The 26,036-nt window shown below is 40.7% G+C and overlaps 1 protein-coding gene across 1 annotated transcript; it reads left to right on the forward strand.

Annotated features, from left to right (window-relative positions):
* Positions 1–4,603: 4,603 nt before the first annotated feature.
* LOC101948484 (lipase member M-like) lies at positions 4,604–20,477 on the forward strand. The gene is made up of 11 exons (XM_005292553.3): positions 4,604–4,696; positions 5,782–5,916; positions 6,055–6,166; positions 8,992–9,109; positions 9,799–9,997; positions 11,499–11,608; positions 13,951–14,087; positions 14,774–14,920; positions 16,607–16,678; positions 17,980–18,045; positions 18,985–20,477. The coding sequence occupies exons 3-11, from the start codon at positions 6,062–6,064 to the stop codon at positions 19,216–19,218; spliced, it is 1,188 nt and encodes a 395-aa protein (XP_005292610.2). The 5' UTR covers positions 4,604–4,696; positions 5,782–5,916; positions 6,055–6,061; the 3' UTR covers positions 19,219–20,477.
* The last annotated feature ends 5,559 nt before the right edge of the window (positions 20,478–26,036 follow it).

Below are 26,036 nucleotides of genomic sequence, written 5' to 3' on the forward strand. Positions count from 1 at the left end.
GATTAGAGAGTTGAATCCAGGTATCTCCCCTCCCAGGTGAGTGCCCTAACTACTGGGCTAGAGGATATCTGTCAGTGCAGCACTCTGTCTCTCCTGTAGAAGTGCTTCACTTTGTATGAAATTATTGAATAGTCATTGGGCCAGAGAAAGAATGAAAATGACTCTACTTCAGACATGGGATGCCATCTCTTACGCATTTCTGCAGTGATTCAGTATCAACCTAAGGGATCAGGGGGGCATTAGGGGGCTAGGGCACATGACTTAGGAGGAGAGGCTAATTTAGTCTGCAGAAGAAAAGAATGAGGGGGGGATTTGATAGCAGCCTTCAACTGCCTGAAGGGGGGTTCCAAAGAGGATGGAGCTTGGCTGTTCTCAGTGGTGGCAGATGACAGAACAAGGAGCAATGGTCTCAAGTTGCAGTGTGGGGGATCTAGGTTGGATATTAGGAAAAACTATTTCACTAGAAGGGTGGTGAAGCACTGGAATGGGTTACCTAGGGAAGTGGTGAAATCTCCATCCTCTGAGGTTTTTAAGGTCTGGCTTGACAAAGCCCTGGCTGGGATGATTTAGTTGAGCTTGGTTCTGCTTTGAGCAGGGGGTTGGACTAGATGACCTCCTGAGGTCTCTTCCAGCCCTAATCTTCTATGTTTCTATGATCAATTGTTCAGTCACGTATGCATGTACTTAACTTTGTCTACTGTGTTACATGTTGGCTGGATGCAAACTAATTTAAATTTAATTTTCTCTTGTCATGTTCATGCAAAGCAATTGCTGATCTGTGTGCAGTGTGCAAGTTGTAAAGGGTGCTAAGCTGTGTCTCAACCCATATAAAATATATTACTTGCATTATGTGTAATGGTCTGTAATCACCACAGTTTTTGACATAAACCAACAGCACAAACACGAAGACTTAGCTATGAAGGGTTTAGTCAGATCCTTGTCCAACTCAGTTAGTTGCCACTGTGCCTGGGAGCTGGTAAGGGCTTTTTCTGTGGCATAGCTAAACCACAAGTAAATACACAAACTTAAAATGGACTTTGCATGAGTAAATTTTAGCTCACTCCAGTGTCTATGTTAAACAAATACAAAAGTGGACAAGAGAGCATGGCCAAAGTGAATCTGTAGTGTACGTTAGTTGCAGAAAACACTTTATGGTATGCCCCCAGCTCTAGCCATTAATAAGCCAAACACTTCTATGCTTAAACTGCATGTTTTAAAAAAGAATGATTTTATTGCATACACCAGCATATCAACAAATGTCAAAGCACTGGGCACATATTTAGTAGAAGTGGTGTTCTCTGCCAGTTACCCTATTGCCTTCCATGGCACTGCATGGCTGTAAATGAGTGCAGAATTTGGCCCACACAGCGATCTAGTCACAGGAAGGAATATCATAGGATTAACAATCAGTCCCCATTTCCCAGTTATGTTCACTCAAACTATAATGTTAAACTCAAGCTAGATTTATCCTTCAGTTTAATCAGCTTAATCAATATATATTATTGTAGAATGATGAACAAATCTATGAATGTGATAGGAAATAATATATGCAGTCTGTAAAGTACAATCTATTTTATATAATTATTAAATTCTTCACAAACTTTGCATGATTATAACTTTTGGAGACATCACATCCCAGTCTGGTGTTTTAGGGGAGAGATTACTCCTATTAACAAACACTGGGAGGGGATATGAATAGTCCCTTTATACTTATAGCGGATGAAGTTACTAGCAAGCCAGAGATTAACAACTTTCGGTTAATAGCGACATTATGTCAGGAGCCGAGTCCATCCCATTGACATTAATGTTAATGAGATTTGGATACTGGCAACAGGCATGCCGCTTATCAACAACTTTTCACCTCTCCCTGCTCGTCCTGCCCTGGTATTGGTGGCCCGGGCTTAGCACATCCTGGGTTTAGCACTTTCTTCTTTGGCTGCAGCCTCACAAATCTGCCTGTATCTGGGGACCCACTGCCCAAATAGGAGGTAATGGACTGGGGCACATGCATCTCCAGCCAGCGGGGAAGCCCCTGCTGGAGTCCTCGTGCTGTAGGCTGGGCGGGGAGGTTGCAGGCAGGGCAGGAGTGTGGCAGGGGGGCAGGGGGTTTCCATGGAAATCTCAGGGAAAACTTTCTAACTGTGTGAACGGTAAGACTGCCTAGGGCAGGCGTGGAAGCTTCTTCCCTGGAGGTTTTCAAAAGGAGGCTGGATAACCATCTGTCTTGGATGGTTTAGACACAACAAATCCCGCATCTTGGCAGGGGCTTAGACTAGATGACCTTTGTGGACCCTTCTAACCCTATGGGTCTATGATTCTAAATATTGGCATTAAATATCACTCCAACCTTCATTGCTCAGAAATGCTCCTGAACTGCTCCCAGTCCTCTGAGGATGGTTAAGAAGTGTGTGTGGGGGCGGGGGAACCATACAATTACTTTACACTTCAGTTATTAGGACCCAATGACAGCAACATCAATGCTGATGGCTAGAGAAGCTGGTGAGACCATAGGGGAAGCACACTTCACACTCTAACGAATGCTTTGGGGCCATTTAGAGGGCAATTTAAACTGACCAAGGAAGACCTGCAGACCATCATCACAGATGTCAGATGATATTTAATCAAAACAGGTGGTGGCTCAGAAGGGGGGTTAGACTAATGCTATGCAGGAAGCTTACACTAACACAGAGACAAGAAAAATAATTTGTCAACATTTACAAACCAGAATGTAAGTACTTAAAGATGCCAAACATCCAGCAGCTCCCATAAAGGCCCTTCCTGGGAATACATTTTGAGAAGATTGTGGTGAGACAATTCTATAATATCTGCATACTTCGTGTTTCTGTGTCCATAATGAATCTGAGTTCGGACCTGAGTATGATATGGACAGTGCACTAGTTGGGTTGGTTAATGTTGTGCTAGTGATGGATGAAGATCAGGTGGCCACTTTGATTTTGTCAGACTGATCAGCTAATATTTGGAACCATTAACACTATTATATTTGTTGAGTCATTAGCCTCTGTGATAGTTTTCATTTTGCTCCTCCTTTCAGCAATAAGGGAGGAGCGAATAAATGATTTATCCTCTAAAGCGAAATATTAGATTGATCGCTTGAGAAGTTTATGATTTTTGTCCCCCTTATCTGAGAAATTGTGGACCTTTGTTGCTGGAGATGTGTGAAGAGAGTAGGAGTCACCCACGAGTGGCTTGGCTTCTTTTGAGCAGAGAGATCACAGAGGATAGGATTGAACGATTACACTTTTGCTATGGGGGCTCTGGCTTTCTGTAGGATTATATCTTGCTCTGATGCACATTCAATGGAGAATGTAAAATGGAGATAAAACATTTTATTATTGATAGAATACCGCACTCATACATGTGCAGAAGTATGATTTTGTTTTTTGAAACCTGAGAATAACTGTAGTGAAGAGTTTGTGGGCTAAATTTTGCTCTCATTTATTTTTTGGCAAAAAACATGCTCTACTAGATACAATTACTGATATGCTCATTTATTCAATAAATAATTCTTTTGAAAAAAGTCCATATTAGACATAAAATAATTAGGTGCTTTAATGACTGGAACTGGGCACATACCATGAAACATTTTCTGTAAATAATGCTACCATGAATATGATTTTGCCCTGCTCAGCTTTGGCCCTTTTTTTAATTTGTTTAATACAGACATTGGCATGATCCAGTTGTAGTCGTGCTAATGATCATGGAAAGTAAATTTTAGTTTCGATATACAAATATTTGTTCTTGGTTTATTTTATATGTGTTGGGATTTTTGTCAACACAACAGTGGGAATAGATTTACAAAAGCCCTCATCAGCTCTTTGGCAAAGAGATAGTTGAATGAACTAGATAAGAAGCTAACCAAATCCTTTGTAACTAAGGTCTGGTCTATACTACCCGCCTGAATCGGTGGGTAGAAATCGACCTCTCGGGGATCGATTTATCGCGTCCCATTGGGACGCGACAATCGATCCCCGAATCGGCGCTCTAACTCCACCAGCGGAGGTGGTAGTAAGCGCCGCCGACAAAAAGCGGCAGAAGTCGATTTTGCCGCCGTCCTCACAACGGGGTAAGTCGGCTGCAATACGTCAAATTCAGCTACGCTATTCACGTAGCTGAATTTGCGTATCTTAAATCGACTCCCCGCTGTAGTGTAGATGTACCCTAAGACTATGCACACATGTGCTGTTGTATTTTATCAGTGACTGCTGATGTTAGAAAATTACAGGTTACTACACATACACCTGTAATTAATATATTTTATATGGACATATGGCACTGATTAACACTCTTCACAACTCACGCAGATCAGCAGCTCCTTTGTGTGAACGTGATAAGAGAAGATTAAATTTAAATGAGTTTGTATCCAGCCAACATATAATATAATAATCTAAAGTTAAGCTCGTGCATAAGTGAGTGGAGGATCCATGCCTTACTGAACAACTGAGGAAATACATGAAATGACATCACATGCCTGCAGGTGGAGGGGAATGAAGGCATTTAATTGCACAATAAACATGGTTTTAGTCATCACTGGTGTTTACTAATATGCACCTACTTTAATTGTGTCACATAATAAGTACTGCATGTCTGTCACTTCGTACTTCTCTTAACACTGGTGTTGACTGAACTGCTGTCATTCAAGCCTCCAAATCCCATCTGATGCCGTGAGTGGACTCTGGTTGGTAATATCTTTTCCTTCCTGAACTCAGGTTTACATTTTAGATGCTCTTTTGGGGGTAAAATAACTAATAACCTGTACCTCAGTCACTTGGTTTGTGTCACATTTGTATGTGGTTTTTGACAGGTCCTTAGATGGAGTTATGGTGAATGCTTGTAACATTTCTCAGAAGGAGTGAGGAGAATTGACACTGCAACTCCTCTGGTCTATATATTTTGTGGGGAGAAAAGATTGTTGGAATGAGGGACAATAGACAGAAAGTCTCCTAAGGGTAGATCTGTTCTTTTTCAGAGATTGAGACATTACTTAAAAGTTATTGTAAAATGTACTATTTACAGTACTTTTCAAAAAGTGCATGGCCCAAAAGAATATTCATCAGAATTGAGCATGATACTTTAAATTGATATAGGCGAGTATTTTTTGTGTTCTTAATACAGCATTCAATAGTGGGTTCTTTTTGTGCTGTTTTCAATCAAACCTAACTTTCAGTCTCCTGACTTGGGTCTAGCAATTTTATTTTAACAAAGTGAGGGATTGGTATCACTGCACAGAACCAGGGAGAGTGCTTGCAGGCTATATTAAAGTCATGTTTTTTAAGCACAATTGCCATTCCAGTCATATTATAAATATGTCTTTACTTGGGATATGTGATTACTATATGGGTCAAGTAGTATTGAGGTTTTATGATGTATTCTTGACAAATTTATTTTAAAAAAATAGTCTGAGAAATTTATAATCCTGGAAAGAATGGTTTATAGCAGTACGTTAGATTATAAACTCTTTGTAGCAGGGACCATGTCTTCCTATGTGTTTGGTCAACGTCCAATAAAATAGACTCCTGATCCACAATATATTATTAAGTAATAATAAAATAACAAATGTCTAGACATGGCCATTACCTGACTGGCATGAATGTATTCCTTGACATATTTTTGATCCCTATTTTTATTGTGTTTCTGTGTTTAACAAAACGTAAGACAGTAACTTACATAACACCGGTCCTGGGTATGAAGCAATTTAACTGCTTTGTAGTGCTCAAGGTATAACAGTGCTTCACATAGGACCTAATCCATCTTCTATTGCAGGCAAAGGGAGTGTTTCAGTAAGTTCAATAAGAGTTGGATATGGCCATAAATACAACAGAATCACGACAGAGACTGAAGTAGGGCCTGTCCCCGATTGAATTCAATATTACTGTGCTTGTGAGTAAGAATTGGCAGGTAAGCTGGTGATTTTTTTTTCCATTTTCCAGCGTGTATTTCACACTCTTTAGATATAGAAGAGAGTTGGCATAAACGTTACAAAGCCAAGATGTATGTTGGTAGAAATATTATTAATAGACACATTTTTTTTCACAGAAACAAGATGTGGTGGTTTATTGCAGTAGTCTGTCTAATACAAGCCATTACAAGCTCAGAAGAACTCATCAAGAAGAAAAGAAACCTGAATCCTGAAACGTTTATGAATATTGTAAGTCAAGTATTTGTGAAAATCTTAACTATAATGGAACATAATAATTAGACATAGGCCTGAAAATTCAGATTCAGGTTGAGGGCTGCATTTCAAATTTTCAACTACAACGTTTGGGAGTGTCTTGTTTTGGGATTTAGAAAAGCTCATTAAAGACATCTACCAAGTCACCTAATTGCAAACTTTGGATCCAAGTTTAGGTCCATATTTAATATTGATAATGTTTCATTAACAAGTTTTCTCTTTAACTCTTTCCCTTCCCCCACTACAGCAACACTTACTGTTTTTCCAAAAGGGCCTTCCAATTTAAGGATAGATCAGGGGAAGTATAAGTGTGCATATGAGTAAGTCAGTTATAAATGGGAGTGATCTCTTATATTCAGTTCCATGCATTTCCTTGTTCCCGGACAGAAAATTCTTCACACCTCTCTTCTCTTCTCTTCTCATATGTCATGGGTCCCTATTTTGAGGGAGGATCTGAGCCAGCAATAATGCGTCTACATAATAGTTATGCTCAAACACTTTTTTGACAACCCTTCGAGAAGTAATTGCTTGATGTATGTACATTAAGGGATTATTAAATCGATGATTATGATTTAAAGTATGAAGCATAAGATGGATCTTTACAGGAGATAAATTGTAAGAAAATGTGGAGCTGAATAGATGGAGACTTTGCAGAGGGAGTGGGTTTCAAGGAGGGAGTGAAATGAGCACAGAAAGGATGCTTGGTGTTTGGCGTGTTTCTGTGGTATTGTATTATATTTGGGGTAGTTTATACCCTTACTTTTATAAGAGGATTCATAATAAAGTTCTTTCTATCATGGAGCCAACTATTTTCTGAGATGTAAAGATACATAATTATTATAGGACAAAGCAAATCTAAAATAGTCTAAAGTTTGGTTTAATGGAAACTCCCCATTGGAGTGGATTTTAATAGCTAGAGCTGTCAGAGAATTACACAAGAGCATGCAGGATTCCTGCAGTGCTGGCCCTTCAGGTTAGGCAAGATGGAGTTCACCTACCTTGTTTTGGCTCAGGTATGTTATGATCACTATCTGCAGTTGTAAATTGTCCCTGAGAAAGATTTAGCATGTCAATTTTGCTACCAATGTTCAGTTGAGCTGTCAGCAGACCCCATTGCTTATAATCTTCTGGTTCTTACGAGTTCCTAAAGCTGGCATTTTCCAGAATGCTCTGCACAAACCTACTTCTCACATACTAGGATGAAGTGTTTATATTATCAAATACTGAGGCTCTGGGACCCAGACCTATCTCCCCTCCATGTGCTTAATTACCTTTCTGTTTGGGTTCATGTCACAGTCCTGGCAAAGCTCCCCCAGCTGGACACTCACTAAGCTGCTGTGTTTGGGCCTCATATACTGGGCCCACGTGCTTTAAGCATCCCTAGTCTGAGTAGTCTGTAACACTGTCTCTTTTCTTGGCCTCTCTGGCATGCTTCCTGGGCACAGGCTCCTTGTTTGTTACCCCGTCACTGAGATAGGGCCTCGTGGCCCACCACGGTAGGCCCCCACCAGTGCCAATACCCAGATTCCCCCATAATTTAAGATCACCCTATCCCTGAGCTCCTAGTTTGTGGGAACTCTGTGTTTATAGTGAAGGAAACAGATGCAGGGATTTCTCAAAAGATTCCAAAACCCAATCACTCTTTACTTTAGCTAGCACAAGGAAGACAGAACTAGACAAAACTATAAGATACCTGTACACATTTTCCTGTCTCAGTTTCCTCAGCACTCTTGAGCATTCTTTGAGCTTAGGGCAGAGTACACTAAGGAGTCCAGGATACCATCTCCTGTACATGGCTTTCCCTCCAAATCATGGAGTCTCTCCTCTTCTCTGCACACAGTTTCCTTATTCCTCAGCCAGTCCTGCAGTTAAATAGAACTCTTTTACTATGACAGCATGTCCCTCTGTTCCTCTTTCCTGGCCAAATGCCCTTTGTGTCATTCTTTGAGTTCCTCTTCGTCAGTGATCAGGCTCATCAGGTGACCAGAGTCCCACCACATGATCTATTGTTTAGTTACCTCCTCCTTGGAGTTCAGATGTGAAAAACTGGTTTGCTCTGGGCAGCAATCATCTCTTTGCTAAAGGTGCTCCATTTGAATGGAGGCTCATCAAAGTTGAGTGGCCTACCGTTGTCCCTGATCAGAGAGACAGGCGACAATCCTGACAGCTGATGGTGAATTGTACACATTCAATTTCAGCAATTTCATAAAATCAACCAGAATTCTTAAATTGTACTTAGACAAATTCCGCAAATCATCACAGATCAAAAGTTACTTTTTACTATATTTTTCTCATTTATTAATCATTGACCCTTTTTTTGCATCTAAAATGCTTAACTTATTGAGGATTTCTTGAAATGACTATTCCAATGAAAACTATTTTCAAATAATAGATTCCTGAATATTTATTCTCTTCTGACTAATGCCATTACTTTTGGATGTGCGAAGGAAGAACATGGAAATGTTTACATTCTTTGTGGAGAAATTTTCTAAGCTTTTCCACAGCTAATCCAGCCTTCTTGGCACCTCCTTGTTCAAGTAATTGGGCTGGAAATCTCAGGAGAACAGGCTCTCTGGGAATATTTTCAATACTTTCTGGTTTGGGACAGGTTAGGAATACAATTCTCTCACTATTTTAGGCTTTGTTCCATATCCCTGTTGAAACCAGTTAAGTGCAGGAACTCATAAAATTTAAACACTCACACTAACACTTCCTAGTGGGAAATGCTCTCTTCCTTGCAACAGATAATGAAAAATCTGATACATGTAAACAATCTTAGACATTTATTTTAATTCCCTCAGAGTCAGTTGATCTGCTATGAAGGATATCCCAGTAAGGAGTATGAAGTTCTGACAGAGGATGGCTATTACTTGAAAATAAACAGAATTCCTTATGGCAGAGAAAAACCTACAGACAGAGGTATGGCTCCATTTTGCTTGATGCACAAAACCCCAAATAACACTCATCCAAAATAAAAATAAACAACCAACCCACCAATCCAGGTAAAAAAAGATATATTGGAGACATGTTTAATATCTGTGGCAAAATCCTGAACCCAAATTTCAGACTGAAAACCAATCAATCAAGTCTTTACAAAAACAGGGTGAGGAAAATTGAGAATGATTAGGTTATGGTTTTTGACATTAGCAATAACATAAATTTGAGAACAGGAGAGGCTGGATGCCTGTTGGCTGAGTTGCACCGTGATTTTTTCTTATAAATTTGTGACTTCTGTATATTTTGTTCTGTTTGGTTGTTGTTATGTCAAGCAACCAGCCTTAGTTATGAGCAACCAAAAGCAGGGATTTAGTATGGAAATACTTAGGAAATCTTAACTACAGCTGTTAGCAGCATTAAAGCTAATTATATGTGTATATGTATAGAATACTAATGACAGCCATAGCTAAACTTCCCTAAACATTTCCATTCTAAACCCCTCTTTACACTTGCTTTTAACTATAGCTAATTATTTGCCATGGGGTATCATACTTGTGGGTGTGCTCTGATATAAAGGTTTTATCAGCATGTGTTTGGGATGAGTGAAATACAGTATGTCACTTTGCCATGTTACAGAACTACATGTTTGGTAAAGTATTCCATTTATTTAGGTCCAAAGCCAGCTGTGCTTCTCCAGCATGGATTGTTTGGTCAAGGTAGCAACTGGATCGAAAATTTGGCCAACAACAGCCTGGGCTTCATGCTAGCAGATGCTGGCTATGATGTTTGGATAGGAAATAGCAGAGGGACAACCTGGTCTCAAAGACATCAGAAATTTTCAATTGCCCAAGAGGAATTTTGGGATTTCAGGTAGGCTGAACTGGAGAAAAACTAGTGAAAATGGCAAACTGTTTTGCATGTTGGCAATTCTGTATGTGCAGTGATCTATGTTTCTCTTAATTCATGTGAACATCAATTTGTGTGGTTTGTGCACAGCAATGGTGATCAGATAGGATTTAGATCCTGTAATTTTGTATGAATTTCCATTTGGCTCCATTGTCATGGCCTTGGGAGGCCATCAGTTTAAATCAGCAGAGAACCTCCTCCTGCACCCCGTACTCACATCATTAATGCCACTGATTTCAGTAGCAGTAGGATTGAAAGATGTAGCACAGAGCTAAACAGAACCCTCTGTGTGGTAGAAACCTTTGCATTGAAACGCGTCATTGTCAGGGCCATTACTCACCTACAGAAATATATTGTGCTGTTAGATAGGTTTAGTTCATTAAATATCACAAGGAAACTTTCCCTCACTGCAATCCTATCCAGTGGCCAAGGGCAGTCAGTCCCTGAGCATAAAACAGAACGGGGATTGCTCTCACCTTGGGCATAGTGTTTGCCCCAAAGAGGGTAAGGAGGAGCATGGAACAGGCCCTGCCCTCTTCCATTTGCACCAGTCCAGAGTGGGCAAGGTGAACGATGGGGAGGAGGCAGCACCATGCTAAAGGTGCAGCTGCACATTTTCTTTCACATGGGGAAGCTCAGGCATAAAATGCATGGAATACAGGTTTCAGGCAATGTTATCAAGCTTTCCAATTGGCTGCTGCCTCCCCTTTGGGCATTATTTAACTATTGCTGAGCCATTTCTAACAAGCTTGTTAGTGATTAACTGGAACTGGGTCTAGTTATTAGAATACCCTCTAAAGCACATTGCCATTTTCCTTTAGCACAGAAGCAGAATTAAAAGAGCATTGGGCTAACATTAATTCACACATCATGTCTTGGCCAACAGAGCATTATATTTCCTAGGCTTGTACATACACTCAATATTGAAAAATAAATAAAGCATCTGTATTATGTAGAGAGACAAAGACTCAAACTCTAGGCTGGCAAACTTAGGCTGGGCTGGATCCCTGAAGAGTTTGAGCTGTTATCTGATAGACCCATAGTTCATCAGTGCTGCATTCAAATGTATATGGGCAGGATTTGCCGGCCAGATTCTCTCCATAGCCAGAGCTCCGCTCCCTGCAAAGCTGGTTACAGCTCCCTGATTCTAAGAGCAAGTCTTGCCAATTTTCAGATGCTGCTGAGCTGCTGAAAGCTGCAGCACTCATATAGGGTCTTTAATGGACCCTTTACCAGTGAAGTGGTTGAGGGAAGGATGGGGTAGTAGCCAGAAGCACAGCCCCAAGTCCCATGCAGTTGCACTCAGCAGAGAGCTTCCCTACACAATGGGAATTTTCTCCTGGAAATTTATCCCCAAATTCCAGCCCCTTAATGTCACCTTAGTGGTGCATAGGAGCCATAACTTACTTGAGAATCTGGCCCTATAACTTCATTATGTGGCTAACTTCATATTTTTATATTGCAGTTTTCATGAAATGGGCAAATATGACCTTCAAGCTATGATTAACTTTATTCTGCAGAAAACTGGACAGAAGCAACTGTATTATGTTGGCTACTCTCAGGGCGGCACTATGGGTATGCTAGCAGAATTTGGTGCATTTGCATTGTACTTTTCTCTCTCTAAGTATGAAAGGCTTTCTCTGGGCTATTAGAAAGGCCGTACCGGGTCAGACCAAAGGTCCATCTAGCCCAGTATCCTGTCTACCAACAGTGGCCAATGCCAGGTGCCCCAGAGGGAGTGAACCTAACAGGCAATGATCAAGTGATCTCTCTCCTGCCATCCATCTCCATCCTCTGACAGACAGAGGCTAGGGACACCATTCCTTACCCGTCCTGGCTAATTGCCCTTAATGGACTTAACCACCATGAATTTATCCAGTTCTCTTTTAAACTCTGTTACAGTCCTAGCCTTCACAACCTTCTCAGGTATGGAGTTCCACAAGTTGACTGTGCGCTGCGTGAAGAAGAACTTCCTTTTATTTGTTTTAAACCTGCTGCCTATTAATTTCATTTGATGACCCCTAGTTCTTGTATTATGGGAATAAGTAAATAACTTTTCCTTATCCACTTTCTCCACATCACTCATGATTTTATATACCTCTATCATATCCCCTCTTAGTCTCCACTTTTCCAAGCTGAAGAGTCCTAGCCTCTTTAATCTCTCCTCATATGGGACCCGTTCCAAACCCTTAATAATTTTAGTTGCCCTTTTCTGAACCTTTTCTAGTGCCAGTATATCTTTTTTGAGATGAGGAGACCACATCTGTATGCAGTATTCGAGATGAGGGCGTACCATCGATTTATATAAGGGCAATAATATATTCTCAGTCTTATTCTCTATCCCCTTTTTAATGATTCCTAACATCCTGTTTGCTTTTTTGACCGCCTCTGCACACTGCGTGGACATTTTCAGAGAACTATCCACGATGACTCCAAGATCTTTTTCCTGACTTGTTGTAGCTAAATTAGCCCCCATCATATTGTATGTATAGTTGGGGTTATTTTTTCCAATGTGCATTACTTTACATTTATCCACATGAAATTTCATTTGCCATTTTGTTGCCCGATCACTCTTTCATATGTTTATAAGCAGAAAATTGCAGAGACAATTCCCACTTTTGTGTAACATTGTGCCAGTACTTTATATAGAGCTAAGTCCAGGATTCCTTTCTCAGTTTTCAGTCAGAGCTGGCTCAGGTAAAAGTCCCACTGAAGCCATGGAGCCTGTGATATAATCAGGGGCAGCCAACAGATTCCTAGAACAACCAGAGAGGTTTTGGTGACCACCAAAGGTTCCTCTCTTGCTAAACTTCATCTTGCTGTCACAAATAGAATTTTTGACTATACTTCAGCCTGAAAAATCTTTCATTGCTGAAGGGACAAGGATACCCTCTAAAATTAACCCAGGGATGCTGCACAAAAATTAATGGCTTTTGTTTTCAGGTGAAACGCATGGTGCACCCTTCTTCCATACTAATGGATAGTCTAGCCCAAGTGTGAAAATGAGCTTATTGTTCCAACTCAGGCTTATCAAGTTATCATATTCTCTGTTAGTAATAGGGACAAAATACAATCCTTTTAGTCTCAATAACTGATAATCGAGAGATCTGCTTCTTGGCAATAGGCACTAAAGAGGTTCATATCAGGACTATATTTGACCACAGAAATAAAGAAATAATCTCCTTTTAACATTTCTGCTGTGAAAGTGATATAAAAGTTAAACAGAAAGGTCATGAACAAATATCCATGCTAACTCCTCTGCAATTATGATGACCTTGGTACAGTTTCCATTTCTGCCTGTTCTTATTCTGGGATAAGTTGCATCATTCAGCACAGCCACAGCACTCTTATGTCAGTCCCTGGCTAAACTATTTTATGTCATTGCCTGTCTTGATTCATAGTCAAGGACCATCCTAAACTTCATGCAAATTCCTTCATTCTGCATGAAAGCTGATTTCTTCTAAACCAAATCTACATGCTGGGTCCTGATGAACCCTCTGATGGAGTTTCATACAAATGCCTGTAAGTATTCAGCAAAAAGAACGAGAAGTACTTGTGGCACCTTAGAGACTAACAAATTTATTTGGGCATAAGCTTTCATGGGCTAAAACCCACTTCATCGGATGCATGCAGTGGAAAATACAATAGGAAGATATACATCCCTTGGCCTGCGCCGCTTCCTGCAGCCCCCATTTGGCTGAACCTGCAGACGCAGCAGGTAAACAAACCGGCCCAGCCCGCCAGGGGCTTTCCCTGAACAAGCAGCAGCCCAAGTTTGAGAAACACTGCTCTAAGGTGCCACAAGTACTCCTCGTTCTTTTTGCTGATACAGACTAACAAGGCTACCACTCTGAAACCTGTAAGTATTCAGTTATTCTTTGCAAGATTTCCGTAATTATTCTCTTCTACTTTCTCAGCGTTCATAGCATTTTCTTCCATGCCACAGCTGGCACAGAAAGTCAAAATGTTTTTTGCCTTGGCTCCTGCTGTCACCGTTGGACACACCAAAAGCCCTCTGGTGAAAATGTTGTTAATGCCTGAAGGAGCATTGCAGGTATGAGATTTCTCTGTATTTTATTACGCTACTGAGTACTGGTCTTTAAAAAGAGGCATTGTCCCTGAGCAGGAGTCCCATGCTACCAGATAATACAAGAGGTAATATACTGTAAACAGTTTAGATCACCACTGAAATATTAATTCAGTCACAGTGCATGTATGTTCCGTAGTGTTTGTGGTTGTTTGTTTTGTTAAACATATGCCTCTCACAGTATGTGCAAGGTGTCAGAATTAACATCCCTGTTCGGAGTCTTAACTGTTGAATTCCTGGCTTCAGTATGTTTAAATTAACCATTTTAATGCTGTATTCAAGTATTTTTTTTAATTAATTTTGAAAAAAAATGGGGGGAGAAGGTATCTGAATGTGAATTTTCCAACTTCATGGTCAGCTTACCGTATTGATACCATTCTGATGCATATGTCTTTGAGGTATCTGTACAAGTCAGGGTAGAGGGTGGGAAATCCCCTTCTTGCCTTGAATGAATGAAAATCCCATGAGGTATGCATGTATTAACTGTGGAATACACAGTTGATGGAACACAGTTGTGGTCCTAGTAGCTAAATGAGAACCTAAAGGAAGTCAGTTAAGGGTATGACCTGGATCAGGCCTGTAGTGTGATAAGGGAACTATACAAAATACACTTTGAACGTTCACTGTAAGTAATACCCTTTGCATTTTCACAGGATTTTCTTGGCAAAAAAGACTTCCGTTGGTGGGGTAATACTATGAGAGAGATCGTTGCCAAAATATGCTGCTATGAATTACCTAATAGACTTTGTGCCAATGCATTTTTCTTTGCGGGTGGATTCAATGAGAAAAACATAAATATGGTATGTGTGTATATCTATATCAGCCCTATTTTTTTTAGTGATGATTAAAATCAAGCTAACTTTTTCAGTTCAACAGCATTTGTGCCAAGTGTGCAATTATTTAATTTGGAATGAGTAAATCAGGGTGCTTTAATTGTTGTAGAGTTTTGCTAGGGACTTTCAAACATGATGAGAATGCAGAAAGCAAATGCCTCAATAATGCAGGTGGTGCTAAGCAATTTAACTGGGAATTTCTGTAGCCTACAGTTGGCTTAGTGGTTTGGCTAATGTGTTACCTGTCTTTTTCTCAATAAAGCAGTGTAAATGTTTAACATGGCATTAAAATATCACAGTCAAATTTGGAGTTTACAGCCTGCAGTCCCAGGCCCTGACTTACACAACACCAGTGTCACATAAGTCCCAGGGTGGGTGGGTGCAGGTGCATGCTGTGTCCAGAGCAGTTGTGCAGGGAGAGTCACAATGCTCGCTTTTCAGTGCTGGGGTAGGCCATCTGCATTGGTTTCCAGTGGGACAGGTGGGCAGGAGAGAGGCTGTTGAATCCACTGCCCCCAGAACATTACTCAGAAGAACATATTGTAGCACAGTATAGTGGCTTAGCGGCCATAGATGGGTTATGCTATAGTCCTAATGCCTATCTGTCCATTTGAGGAGGTGGTGTGTGAGAATTCCATTCCTCAACCTAACCTCCCCTACACTAGAATGCAGCCCAGATAAGGAAAGTCTGCAGTTCCCGAACTAACAGGCACCAGTTGCCAACTGATATTTATCAATAATATTATTAAATTGTCTGTCGGCTTAACAGGCACCAGTCAGCCAAAGATTAAAGTAATGTCTCCTGGCAGCACTGCAAGGTACCCACTGTCACACAGACACACTTTGAAAACATATGTTGTCAGGAATATTTAATCTCGTCTCTGGGGGAAATGTTGAGAGTCCATTTGCCAGAGGTGTCATTTACATGGCAAACTGGAGTTCTCTGAATAAAAAATGAAAAGGAAATTATGCCTCGTGTGAGCTGGTACCTTGCTCAACCTGCTCTGAAACAAAGTCCCATGCAATACATAGAGTCAAAGACTTGAACCCTTCGGGGAGCCGGCGGTTGGCTCTATTAGGACAGAAATTAACGACAGGAAACAAAGTTCAGCCCAGCTTTCTACTCAAACTTGGCTGTTCCTACATGAGGTTGCTTAAGCAACACCCCTGACTCCTTTGTTTACAGAGAGCAACTCCCACTTCCTGTATATTCAGATGGTCTGACAATCCACCTAGCTCAATGAGTCAATAGTATCCACCTAGCTTTCCCCCAGGATCTACACATGGTAAAAGCATGAGGTAGTTTAGGCAAATATTGCAAGCCTGTTTTTATCTAGCACTCAGAACTGTAACTCAGACAGAATTAAATTAAACCTTACAATAGGTTCAAGGAGAGCTTAATATTTTAGATGTTTTCTTACTACTTTTGGCAGAACTATCATTAAGTAATTGATTTAAAAATTAACAGATATGAGAGGAATTAGATTTCTGAAAATATTCCAGTTTTTCTGGCTATCCAACTTGCTCAATTTTGGATGATTTGTAATGCTGTAGTTACTGAACTGAATGGTGTTTTGTTTATGTAGAATCCTGCCTTTCTCCCATTTCATTCAGAAAACAAATGATATCCTAAAAATGTTTTTTTTTTTGCAGAGTCGAATGGATGTGTACACAGGCCGCTTTCCAGATGAAACATCTATTAAAAACATACTGCACTGGGCCCAGGTAGAGCTTCTGAAATCTTTCAATATTCTGCTATTTATACTCTCCCTTACGCTCTCTGATTATAGTTAAAACCTGATTTATTCAGAACAGACAGGCATTTATTTATCAACGAGATTTTAATATAGTGACATAATCCTTTGAGTTCCATCTTTGACGTTATTGGTTACTGAGAGTTTTCAGTGTGAAAGGACGGGCATGTAGGAAAGCTATGACTATAAAGATTGTAAAGTTACACACTCAAAAGTTAGAAAATTCCAGAATAAAGTTTGCTCATGCAACCTTAATTAAGCCCCCTTGTGCATAGGTATTATGATACAATCTTTAATTACATGATCACACACTATTTTTTTCCACCGGGCCCTGCCTCATTCAGTGCACAGGATGGACGTGGCTCAGGGAAACTAGACATTTTCTAACAAATGACTGAACTGGTTTTACTGAAATTTGCCAAAAGAATTTAGCCTGAGATAAGCTGAAAAATTTCAGCCTAAATTATTAAAGTTTGGCAAACTGAAAACAGGCTCTTATAATGAAAAGATGATCTAACTATAGGGATTGCTGCCTGTGTCACCCTATAATCCCTCGGTGAAGAACACCAGTATAGAAAGCAGTCCTGAAAAGGAAAAGGGAAATTATAATTCTTTTAATTGTTTATATACACCTCTACCCTGATATAACGCTGTCCTCGGGAGCCAAAAAATCTTACCGCGTTATAGGTGAAACCGCGTTATATCGAACTTGCTTTGATCTGCCGGAGTGCGCAGCCCCCCCTGCCCCCAGAGCACTGCTTTACCATGTTATATTCGAATTTGTGTTATATCGGGTCTGGTTATATCGGGGTAGAGATGTATTTTAAGACTATTGTCTCAAGAAAGAGAAAGATGGAAAAAATCATGGACTATGTAATACCAAAATCTGTCAATACAAAGTTCTCAAAAAGCACCCCTGGTGCACAATGTTAATGATGAAGTTAACAAAAAGAAAAACTTGTTTGTTAGCAGATACAGATTAAAAATTACTCACCAGCAATGAAAAGTGAGAAGTGATTTTGAAGAAGTGCATGTAATTTTTTTATTTTTTTTATGCTCAAAATATGCTGTTGTAGGTGCAAAGGGCTAAATTCTGATCCTATTGAAGTCAATGTGTGTTTTGCCAAAATTTCATCCAAAATGTCTAATTTAAGTCCTGCATACTATAATATCATTGTTTCATGATAGTTTAAGGCAGAACAGCACACTGATATGCAAAGGCATGTGGACAATTCGGTCTAATTTTACACTTTCTTTTCTTCATTTTGCTAGGCAGTTAAATCAGGAGAATTCAAATATTTTGACTATGGCAGTGAGAACCAGGCTAAGTACAACCAGGTAGGGAAAAATGACTTTTATTGAAAACTAAGTTATCTTTTAAAAATAAGAATGATCTCCTGTCTTCCCACGCTCAAGTACAACACATCCCCAATCTGTTACAGCGTTTGACTACAGGAAAATTAGCATTAGTTTATGGACTTTTGGGGTGTATTTAATATGGGTTTCATCCATTTGAAAAACTTAATCATACTGTCTCCTTTTGCTCCTCATGTAATCTCCTCTATCATTTGTTCATTTCCTCTCTTTCCCCAGGCTTCTCTGCACCTGCTCATCTGCCATCCGGTCGCCTTCTCCTTCACTTTCCTGCCCTGTGTTCACTGCTGCTTTGTCCTCACCTCCCATGCACAAGGTCATTGTTACTTGGCCCTGTCTCCTCCTGCACGTGCTCTGCCGCTTCCAGGTCTTCCTCTCTCGCTGCACAGCCTCCAGCTTCCTTTCTTCCCCATTCTCTTGTATATGTTCCAGTTCCCTTCTTGCACGTTCTCCTGATCCTGGTTCTTTGCCATGTGTTCACCTTCTCCTCTGATCTTCTCTGCATACTGCCTGTTTCCCTTCTCTGCTGGATGTTTGTCTCCAGCTGGATGGGTCTTGGGTCTTCTCAAACCAGGAACTCCTTTCCAGCAGCAAGTCTCTGAGAACAGTTCCTTTTCCTCCTACTACTCCCATGTAGCACTGATCCCTAGGAAACTAGGCAGGCTTATCCTGGCACCCAGACGCTATGTTACAAACATGAATTGGGACACGTGTAGAAGGCAGCTCTTTATGGAGCAGCAGCAGGTGCTGTGTAGACTATCAACCACGGTTTGAGAACTACAGTCCCAAAACACTGATCATCTCAGATGAATCTGGCAATTTTGCACAGCAGTCAAATGGTTAATCAATTATTTTTGTTTAAAAATTAAGACAGCATCTGAGACTTGCATTTTTGTCTTTCAGTCTGTCCCTCCCTTCTATAAGATAGAAGATATGACTGTGCCCACTGCAGTATGGTCCGGTGGAGAGGACTGGATGGTAGACACAGAGGATATTGACATGTTACTCCCTCGCATTACTAACCTAGTTTACCACAAGCATATTTCTGACTGGAACCACTGGGATTTCACCTGGGGTCTTGATGCAGCCAAGCGTTTATACAGTGAAATTATTGCACTGATGGGAAAGTATCCATAAAACCACACAGCATTATTTGAGAATTAATTAGTTAATTTGAGCTTGTAAATGGAAGGGGGGGTTACTGTGAAAGGATTTAATATTTACTTTATTTTTCTTTTGGTCATGGTATCAATTTTTCCCCATCTTCCTGCTGAAATTCAGCAACCAGGATTCTGTTACTCAGAAAACTGAATTATATTTCTCAAAGGAAACACTTCTGAAACCAAAACTAAAATCCTATAATGCACATTACAGCTGTGAGCCAGAATCCATGTGCATGCCTTAAATCTTTCAGCACAGTACATCATTAGATGTTAAACTAATGAGGACATATCTCTGGTCCAGTTAAAATACTAGAGAACTTTCCCATGTTACATATTAAAAATAAATGCAGCCTTTCATATATAGTTAAGACAGTCTATGTTAGTTTTACTTTGACCATTTATTTTGTATAGATACACATGAATATATACAATAATAATGATAAGACAGCAAAAGCATGACAGGAAAAATACACACATCAAAGGATGTCCTTGAATTGAAATGCTTGTAAAAAAAGATAAAGAGAATCACACTAGGAAGAGATGAATGGGGGGGAAAATCAATGTTTGGAATCTAAAACATTTGTATACAATTAGAAATATAACCTTATGCCCTTTTCTCATGTAAATTATTTTTTTACTTCCAAAAATTGCTCCCACACCTCCCAACATTTTGCCAGGTCACAAAGCTCTCAGACTATCAGCTCCACATAACCAGCTATTTCTCCTTTACACTGAAATCAGTCTTCTGATATTGGTCAATATGGATTCCATCATCCATATGGTGACAACCTTGTTACAGAGAATATAGCTAATGCAATCTAGTTCTTTCGATTGTGAGAGGTTCTTAATTTCAGTAAGGGCATTAAATGGATTAACTGAGGTACTGCTCTTCCCCCAACTAGTTCCATTACTCTGGTCTACAATTTTTGAGAAGTCGTCTGCTTCAGAGATAAAATGTGCTATTTATTATGTATTTTGATGTGCTGAATTCAAATATGACAATTAAAACAACTGATTGGCTACTGTTTCTAAGATATTTAAGTTTTTACATTTTATGTCTATGTATATTGTGTAGATAGTAGAGTTTTAATCATAAATTGTAAACCTAGGTCTTTTCATGTGTTTATGGTTGCTTTACATGATAATATTTCACCTGTCCTGCTTATGTAACACTTTAAAAATCAGCAAAAGGGCTATATAAATAAAATTAATTCTGAAACAAAAGGCAAAAAACTATTATCTACATAGTTTAGTCCTATTCAGTGTCTACTCGGTGCTTCTTGGCTTGTCTCTTGTATTCATTAAATGGAGCATCTCTTGTCACTGTCCAGCAATAGTCTGCAAGCATTGATGGGCTCCATTTGCCCTGATAGCGTTTCTCCATTGTTGCAATGTCCTGGTGAAATCACTTGCCGTGCTCGTCGCTCACTGCTCTGCAGTTCGGTGGAAAAAAATCTAGATGAGAGTGCAAAAAATGTATCTTTAGTGACATGTTGCAACCAAGGCTTTTGTATGCCTCGAGGAGGTTTTCCACCAACAACCTGTAGTTGTCTGCCTTGTTGTTTCCGAGAACATTTATTGCCACTAACTGGAAGGCTTTCCATGCTGTCTTTTCCTTGCCACACAGTGCATGGTCAAATGCATCATCTCGAAGAAGTTCACGAATCTGAGGACCAACAAAGACACCTTCCTTTATCTTAGCTTCACTTAACCTTGGAAATTTTCCACGGAGGTACTTGAAAGCTGCTTGTGTTTTGTCAATGGCCTTGACAAAGTTCTTCATCAGACCCAGCTTGATGTGTAAGGGTGGTAACAAAATCTTCCTTGATTCAACAAGTGGTGGATGCTGAACACTTTTCCTCCCAGGCTCCAATGACTGTCGGAGTGGCCAATCTTTCTTGATGTAATGGGAATCTCTTGCACGACTATCCCATTCGCAGAGAAAACAGCAGTACTTTGTGTATCCAGTCTGCAGACCAAGCAAGAGAGCAACAACCTTCAAATCGCCACAAAGCTGCCACTGATGTTGGTCATAGTTTATGCACCTCAAAAGTTGTTTCATCTTGTCATAGGTTTCCTTCATATGGACTGCATGACCAACTGGAATTGATGGCAAAACATTGCCATTATGCAGTAAAACAGCTTTAAGACTCGTCTTCGATGAATCAATGAACAGTCTCCACTCATCTGGATCGTGAACGATGTTGAGGGCTGCCATCACACCATCGATGTTGTTGCAGGCTACAAGATCACCTTCCATGAAGAAGAATGGGACAAGATCCTTTTGACGGTCACAGAACATGGAAACCCTAACATCACCTGCCAGGAGATTCCACTGCTGTAGTCTGAAGCCCAAGAGCTTTGCCTTACTCTTGGGTAGTTCCAAATCCCTGACAAGGTCATTCAGTTCACCTTGTGTTATGAGGTGTGGTTCAGAGGAGGAGGATGGGAGAAAATGAGGGTCCTGTGACATTGATGGTTCAGGACCAGAAGTTTCATATTCTTCCTCTTCCTCGTCTGACTCAAGTGAGAATGATTCTGGTGCATCAGGAACCGGCAGTCCTTCTCTGTGGGGTACTGGGCGTATAGCTGATGGAATGTTTGGATAATGCACAGTCCACTTTTTCTTCTTTGACACACCTTTCCCAACTGGAGGCACCATGCAGAAGTAACAATTGCTGGCATGATCTGTTGACTCTCTCCAAATCATTGGCACTGCAAAAGGCATAGATTTCCTTTTCCTGCTCAACCACTGGCGAAGATTTGTTGCACAAGTGTTGCAGCATATGTGTGGGGCCCACCTCTTGTCCTGATCTCCAATTTTGCAGCCAAAATAAAGGTGATAGGCTTTCTTAACCATAGTGGTTATGCTGCGCTTTTGTGATGCAAAAGTCACTTCACGACAAACATAGCAGAAGTTATCTGCACTGTTCACACAAGTACAAGGCATCTCTGGTCACTTTGGCTAAACAGAAATGTGTCCCTTTGCAAAATCAGACAGTGATAAATAAGAGAGCATGACACTGTATGATTTCTAGAGCTGATATAGGGCAATTTGTTCAGCAGAGTAATGTAAGCTTCATTATGATTGCATCATCCATGACTTCTAGGAATAGCATGATGCAATTCATATCATGTATGACGCAATACCAGTTTCAGATTACATCATTCATTGTTTTGCCTAAAAAGCAAGTACTGTCCAAACCCAGTCATAGATTTAGTCATAGATCCAGTCAAAGATGTATTTTAGTCATTTCTGGTTTAAATTGAGATCCCTTCCCTTTATAACTCACATATCCTCCGCCATTCCCAAGTCAAGGGTCGTATTACTGACCCAATAGCATATCTTGAAAACTAGAGACAATCAACAATTTTAAGCATCATTTTCGTTCTCAGTGACCCAGAATTAGTAAAGTTTGACTACATTTATTTCAGAAGCATTTTGGCTGTAGAGTAGTGTTATTTGTGGCATTTGATTCCAGGTAAGATACTTTCACTTGCATATCCACACAATATCCCCAATATCAGAACGATCGTCTTCAGAAAAGCCACCTTTTAGCAATCTGCTTGGAATCTAAGCTGGACCTTAGAGTCTCACTGCACCCAATGATGAACCAGCTGCCCTCCTCACCCAGTTCCATATCCTCCTCTCCCAGATGTCCTAGAATGTGGGGGGTGGACTCTGTTATCCCTTGAGCTCAACTCCAGGGGATGATTCATAGAACAGAAAGTTCCCATTCCCACGGCTTTGATTGCTAGACAGTGCAATTGTAATAAGCTATGTGTTCTTGCCCCTCCCGCCCTGTGTTATCAGGCTCTGATCTGGTTATCATTGCTATTCATTGTTATCTCTGTTCAGTGTTTGTTAGCATAATAAAAATGCATGAATTGAGGACAAGAGGCTCTTTATTCACTGTGCACACTGGTTGGTGGGGGTTTAGTTTACAGGGCAGTACATGCAGAAAAGGGGGCAGGTTGGTAAGGAACAACGCACAGAATTGTCACATCAGTGTTGGATCATTCATGAAACTGGTTTTCAAAGCCTCTCGGCGACACAGTGCACCTTGATGTGCTCCTCTTATTGCCTTGGTGTCTGGCTGCTCATAATTGGCAGCCAGGTGATCTGCCCCACCCCTCCACCCTGCCAGAAACTCCCCCCGCCCACATTACTTTCACATATATTATGTAGAACACAGCAAGCAGCAACAACAATGGGAATATTGCTTTTGCTGAGGTCTAACCTAGTCAGTAAACTATGACAGCGCCCCTTTAGACATCCAAAGGCATACTCTGTCATCATTCTGCACTTGCTCAGCCTATGGTTGAACTGATCCTTACTGCTGTCCAGGCTGCCCGTGTACAGCTTCATGAGCCATGGGAGCAAGGGGTAGGCTGGGTCCCCAAGGATAACTATTGGCATTTCAACGTCACCAACGGTAATTTTCCGGTCTGGGAAGAAAGTTCCTTCTTGCATCTTTCTGAAGGGATCGGATTTCCTAAAGATGTATGTCATGTACCTTTTCCGACCATCCCACGTTGATGTCGGTGAAATGGCCCCTGTGATCCACTAGCGCTTGCAACACCATTGAGAAGTAGCCCTTCCAGGTGGTCTGGTACCAAGATAGGGATGTGCGTTCTGTCTATTGCCCCACCACAGTTACGGAACCCCATCACAGCAAAGCCATCCATTATGTCCTGCACGTTTCCCAGAGTCACTACCCTTCTTAGCAGAAGTGAATTGATTGCCCCGGCTTCTTGGATCACAGCAGCCCCACGGTAGAGTTACCCACTCCAAAGTGATTCCCAACTGACCGGTAGCAATCTGGCGTTACAAGCTTCCACAGAGCTATCGCCACTCGTTTCTCAATTGTCAGAGCAGGCCTCATTTGGTATTTCTGCGCTTCAGGGCTGGGGAAAGCAATTCAAAAAGTTCCATGAAAGTGACTTTACGCATTTGAAAGTTATGCAGCCACTGCTCCTCATCTCATACCTGCATAATGATGCGATCCCACTAGTCTATGTTTGTTTCCCGGGCCCAGAGGTGGCATTCCACTGTGTCAACAAGCCCGGCTACTGCTGCCAGCATGTGCGAATTGCTCCATTCCATGGCTTCCAGCATGGCATCACATTCTTGCTGTGCTATGGCGTCTGCATGAGTAACCCAGGCTTAAGCATGAAAATTATTGTTTGTCGTTGCTTTCAGGGAGGGAGGGAGGGAGGGGCACCAAGTGCATTATAGGAGGCTGACGGTATATACCCAAAACACCTCATGAAAATGTTTTTGTCCCATCAGGCATTGGGAACCTAACCCAGAATTCCAACTGGCAAAAGGAACTATGGGATAGTTGCCCACAGTGCATCGCTCCATGAGTTGATGCTATCCAGGGTAGTGGGGATGCATTCCGCCGAAGGAATGTGCATAGTGGGGACATACAGCATCGATTTTGTAAAATCGGAGGCTACATGTCAACTTTAATAAATTTGCCCTAATTTCGTAGTGTAGACAATCCCTAACTGTGGTTCTTTGAGCATTTTGCCTCTGCTTATTCATATTACCTGCCCATCCAGGGACACTGTATTTTATGAATATTCCCTTATTCGAAATGGCTTATTTTCAATGGGGTTGATGCCACACCGCCCCAACTCCAAATTCTCCATCATTTCCTAACAGTATTTACATGTGGAAGTAAGGCTGTCCATAGTAAAGCTGGCCACCAATTCCCATTATTTGAAGTGAAATTCGTTAAGGGTCTATACAAGGAATTATGAGGAGGCAGGAATGTCTGGTGCAGTAGGGCAATGAAGAGGTTCAAGAGGAAATAGGGGGCACTGAAGGCTGAAGGTCTGAAGGAAGAGAATGATGGGGAGAAGAGACTAAGGAGGGGTAGAGAAGGAAACTGTGAAAGGTAGGATACTGGAAAAGGAGGGAAAATGCGACAGATTATGGGGACTTGAAGGGAAAATGTGGCACAGCACCTTCTCCTGTTGAGGTTGTGTTTTTCACTACAGTTCTGTCTTCAGTAACTGTCCAGAAAATCATGGGCGATGTATTCCAGGTAAACAGGTTGGGAGGGCCAGAGGGATTTGCAAAGTGAGACACTACTGCTTAAATATATGGCGTTCATGTAAATCTAAATCTCTCTGGTGGTAGGTGTCAATATGACTGGCTCCCATTAGATTATCACTTTAACCCGCACTACATTAAAGAACTGGATAAGCAATACTTATCCTGGATTCTGAAGTTCAAGATTAATGTCAAATTCTAATTGTCCACAATAATACTCCCTATTTGTAAATATTCCTTCAGTAACTAGTAAAAGACATAGAACAATTAACAGACCATTATATCAGTAAACTTCCCTAAGTACAGAGAGTACAACAGAGATTTTTATAGAAAGTCTGCTGTTGTTGAAGTTTCTCTTAAAAAAAAAAAGCTCCTGGCGTCATGTGATTATGTGAGAATCTCAGCTTTCATTAACAAAACAAAACAAAACAAAATCTAAGTTAGCAGCCCTTATATTTATGGGGAAAAGTTGAAAAGCATGAATCCTAGAAGCTCAAACCCAGAGGGCAAATAAAAAGACCCCAAATGTATTATCTTTATAAATATTGTAATTTGTAAGCCTGTCTCGTCTTTTGGGGCCTGACTCATGAGTTTTGAATGGTTGGGGTTGGCAACGCTGCACTCAGCATAAAAGCAAGAGCAGCCTGATAAACTGTCTCATAACATTTTAGTTTCCCCCTTTTCATTAATCACCATATTTATAATCTTCGGACATGAACAATGCACCT

Source organism: Chrysemys picta, chromosome 7, assembly GCF_011386835.1.
Source record: "Chrysemys picta bellii isolate R12L10 chromosome 7, ASM1138683v2, whole genome shotgun sequence".
Lineage (NCBI taxonomy): Eukaryota > Metazoa > Chordata > Testudines > Emydidae > Chrysemys > Chrysemys picta.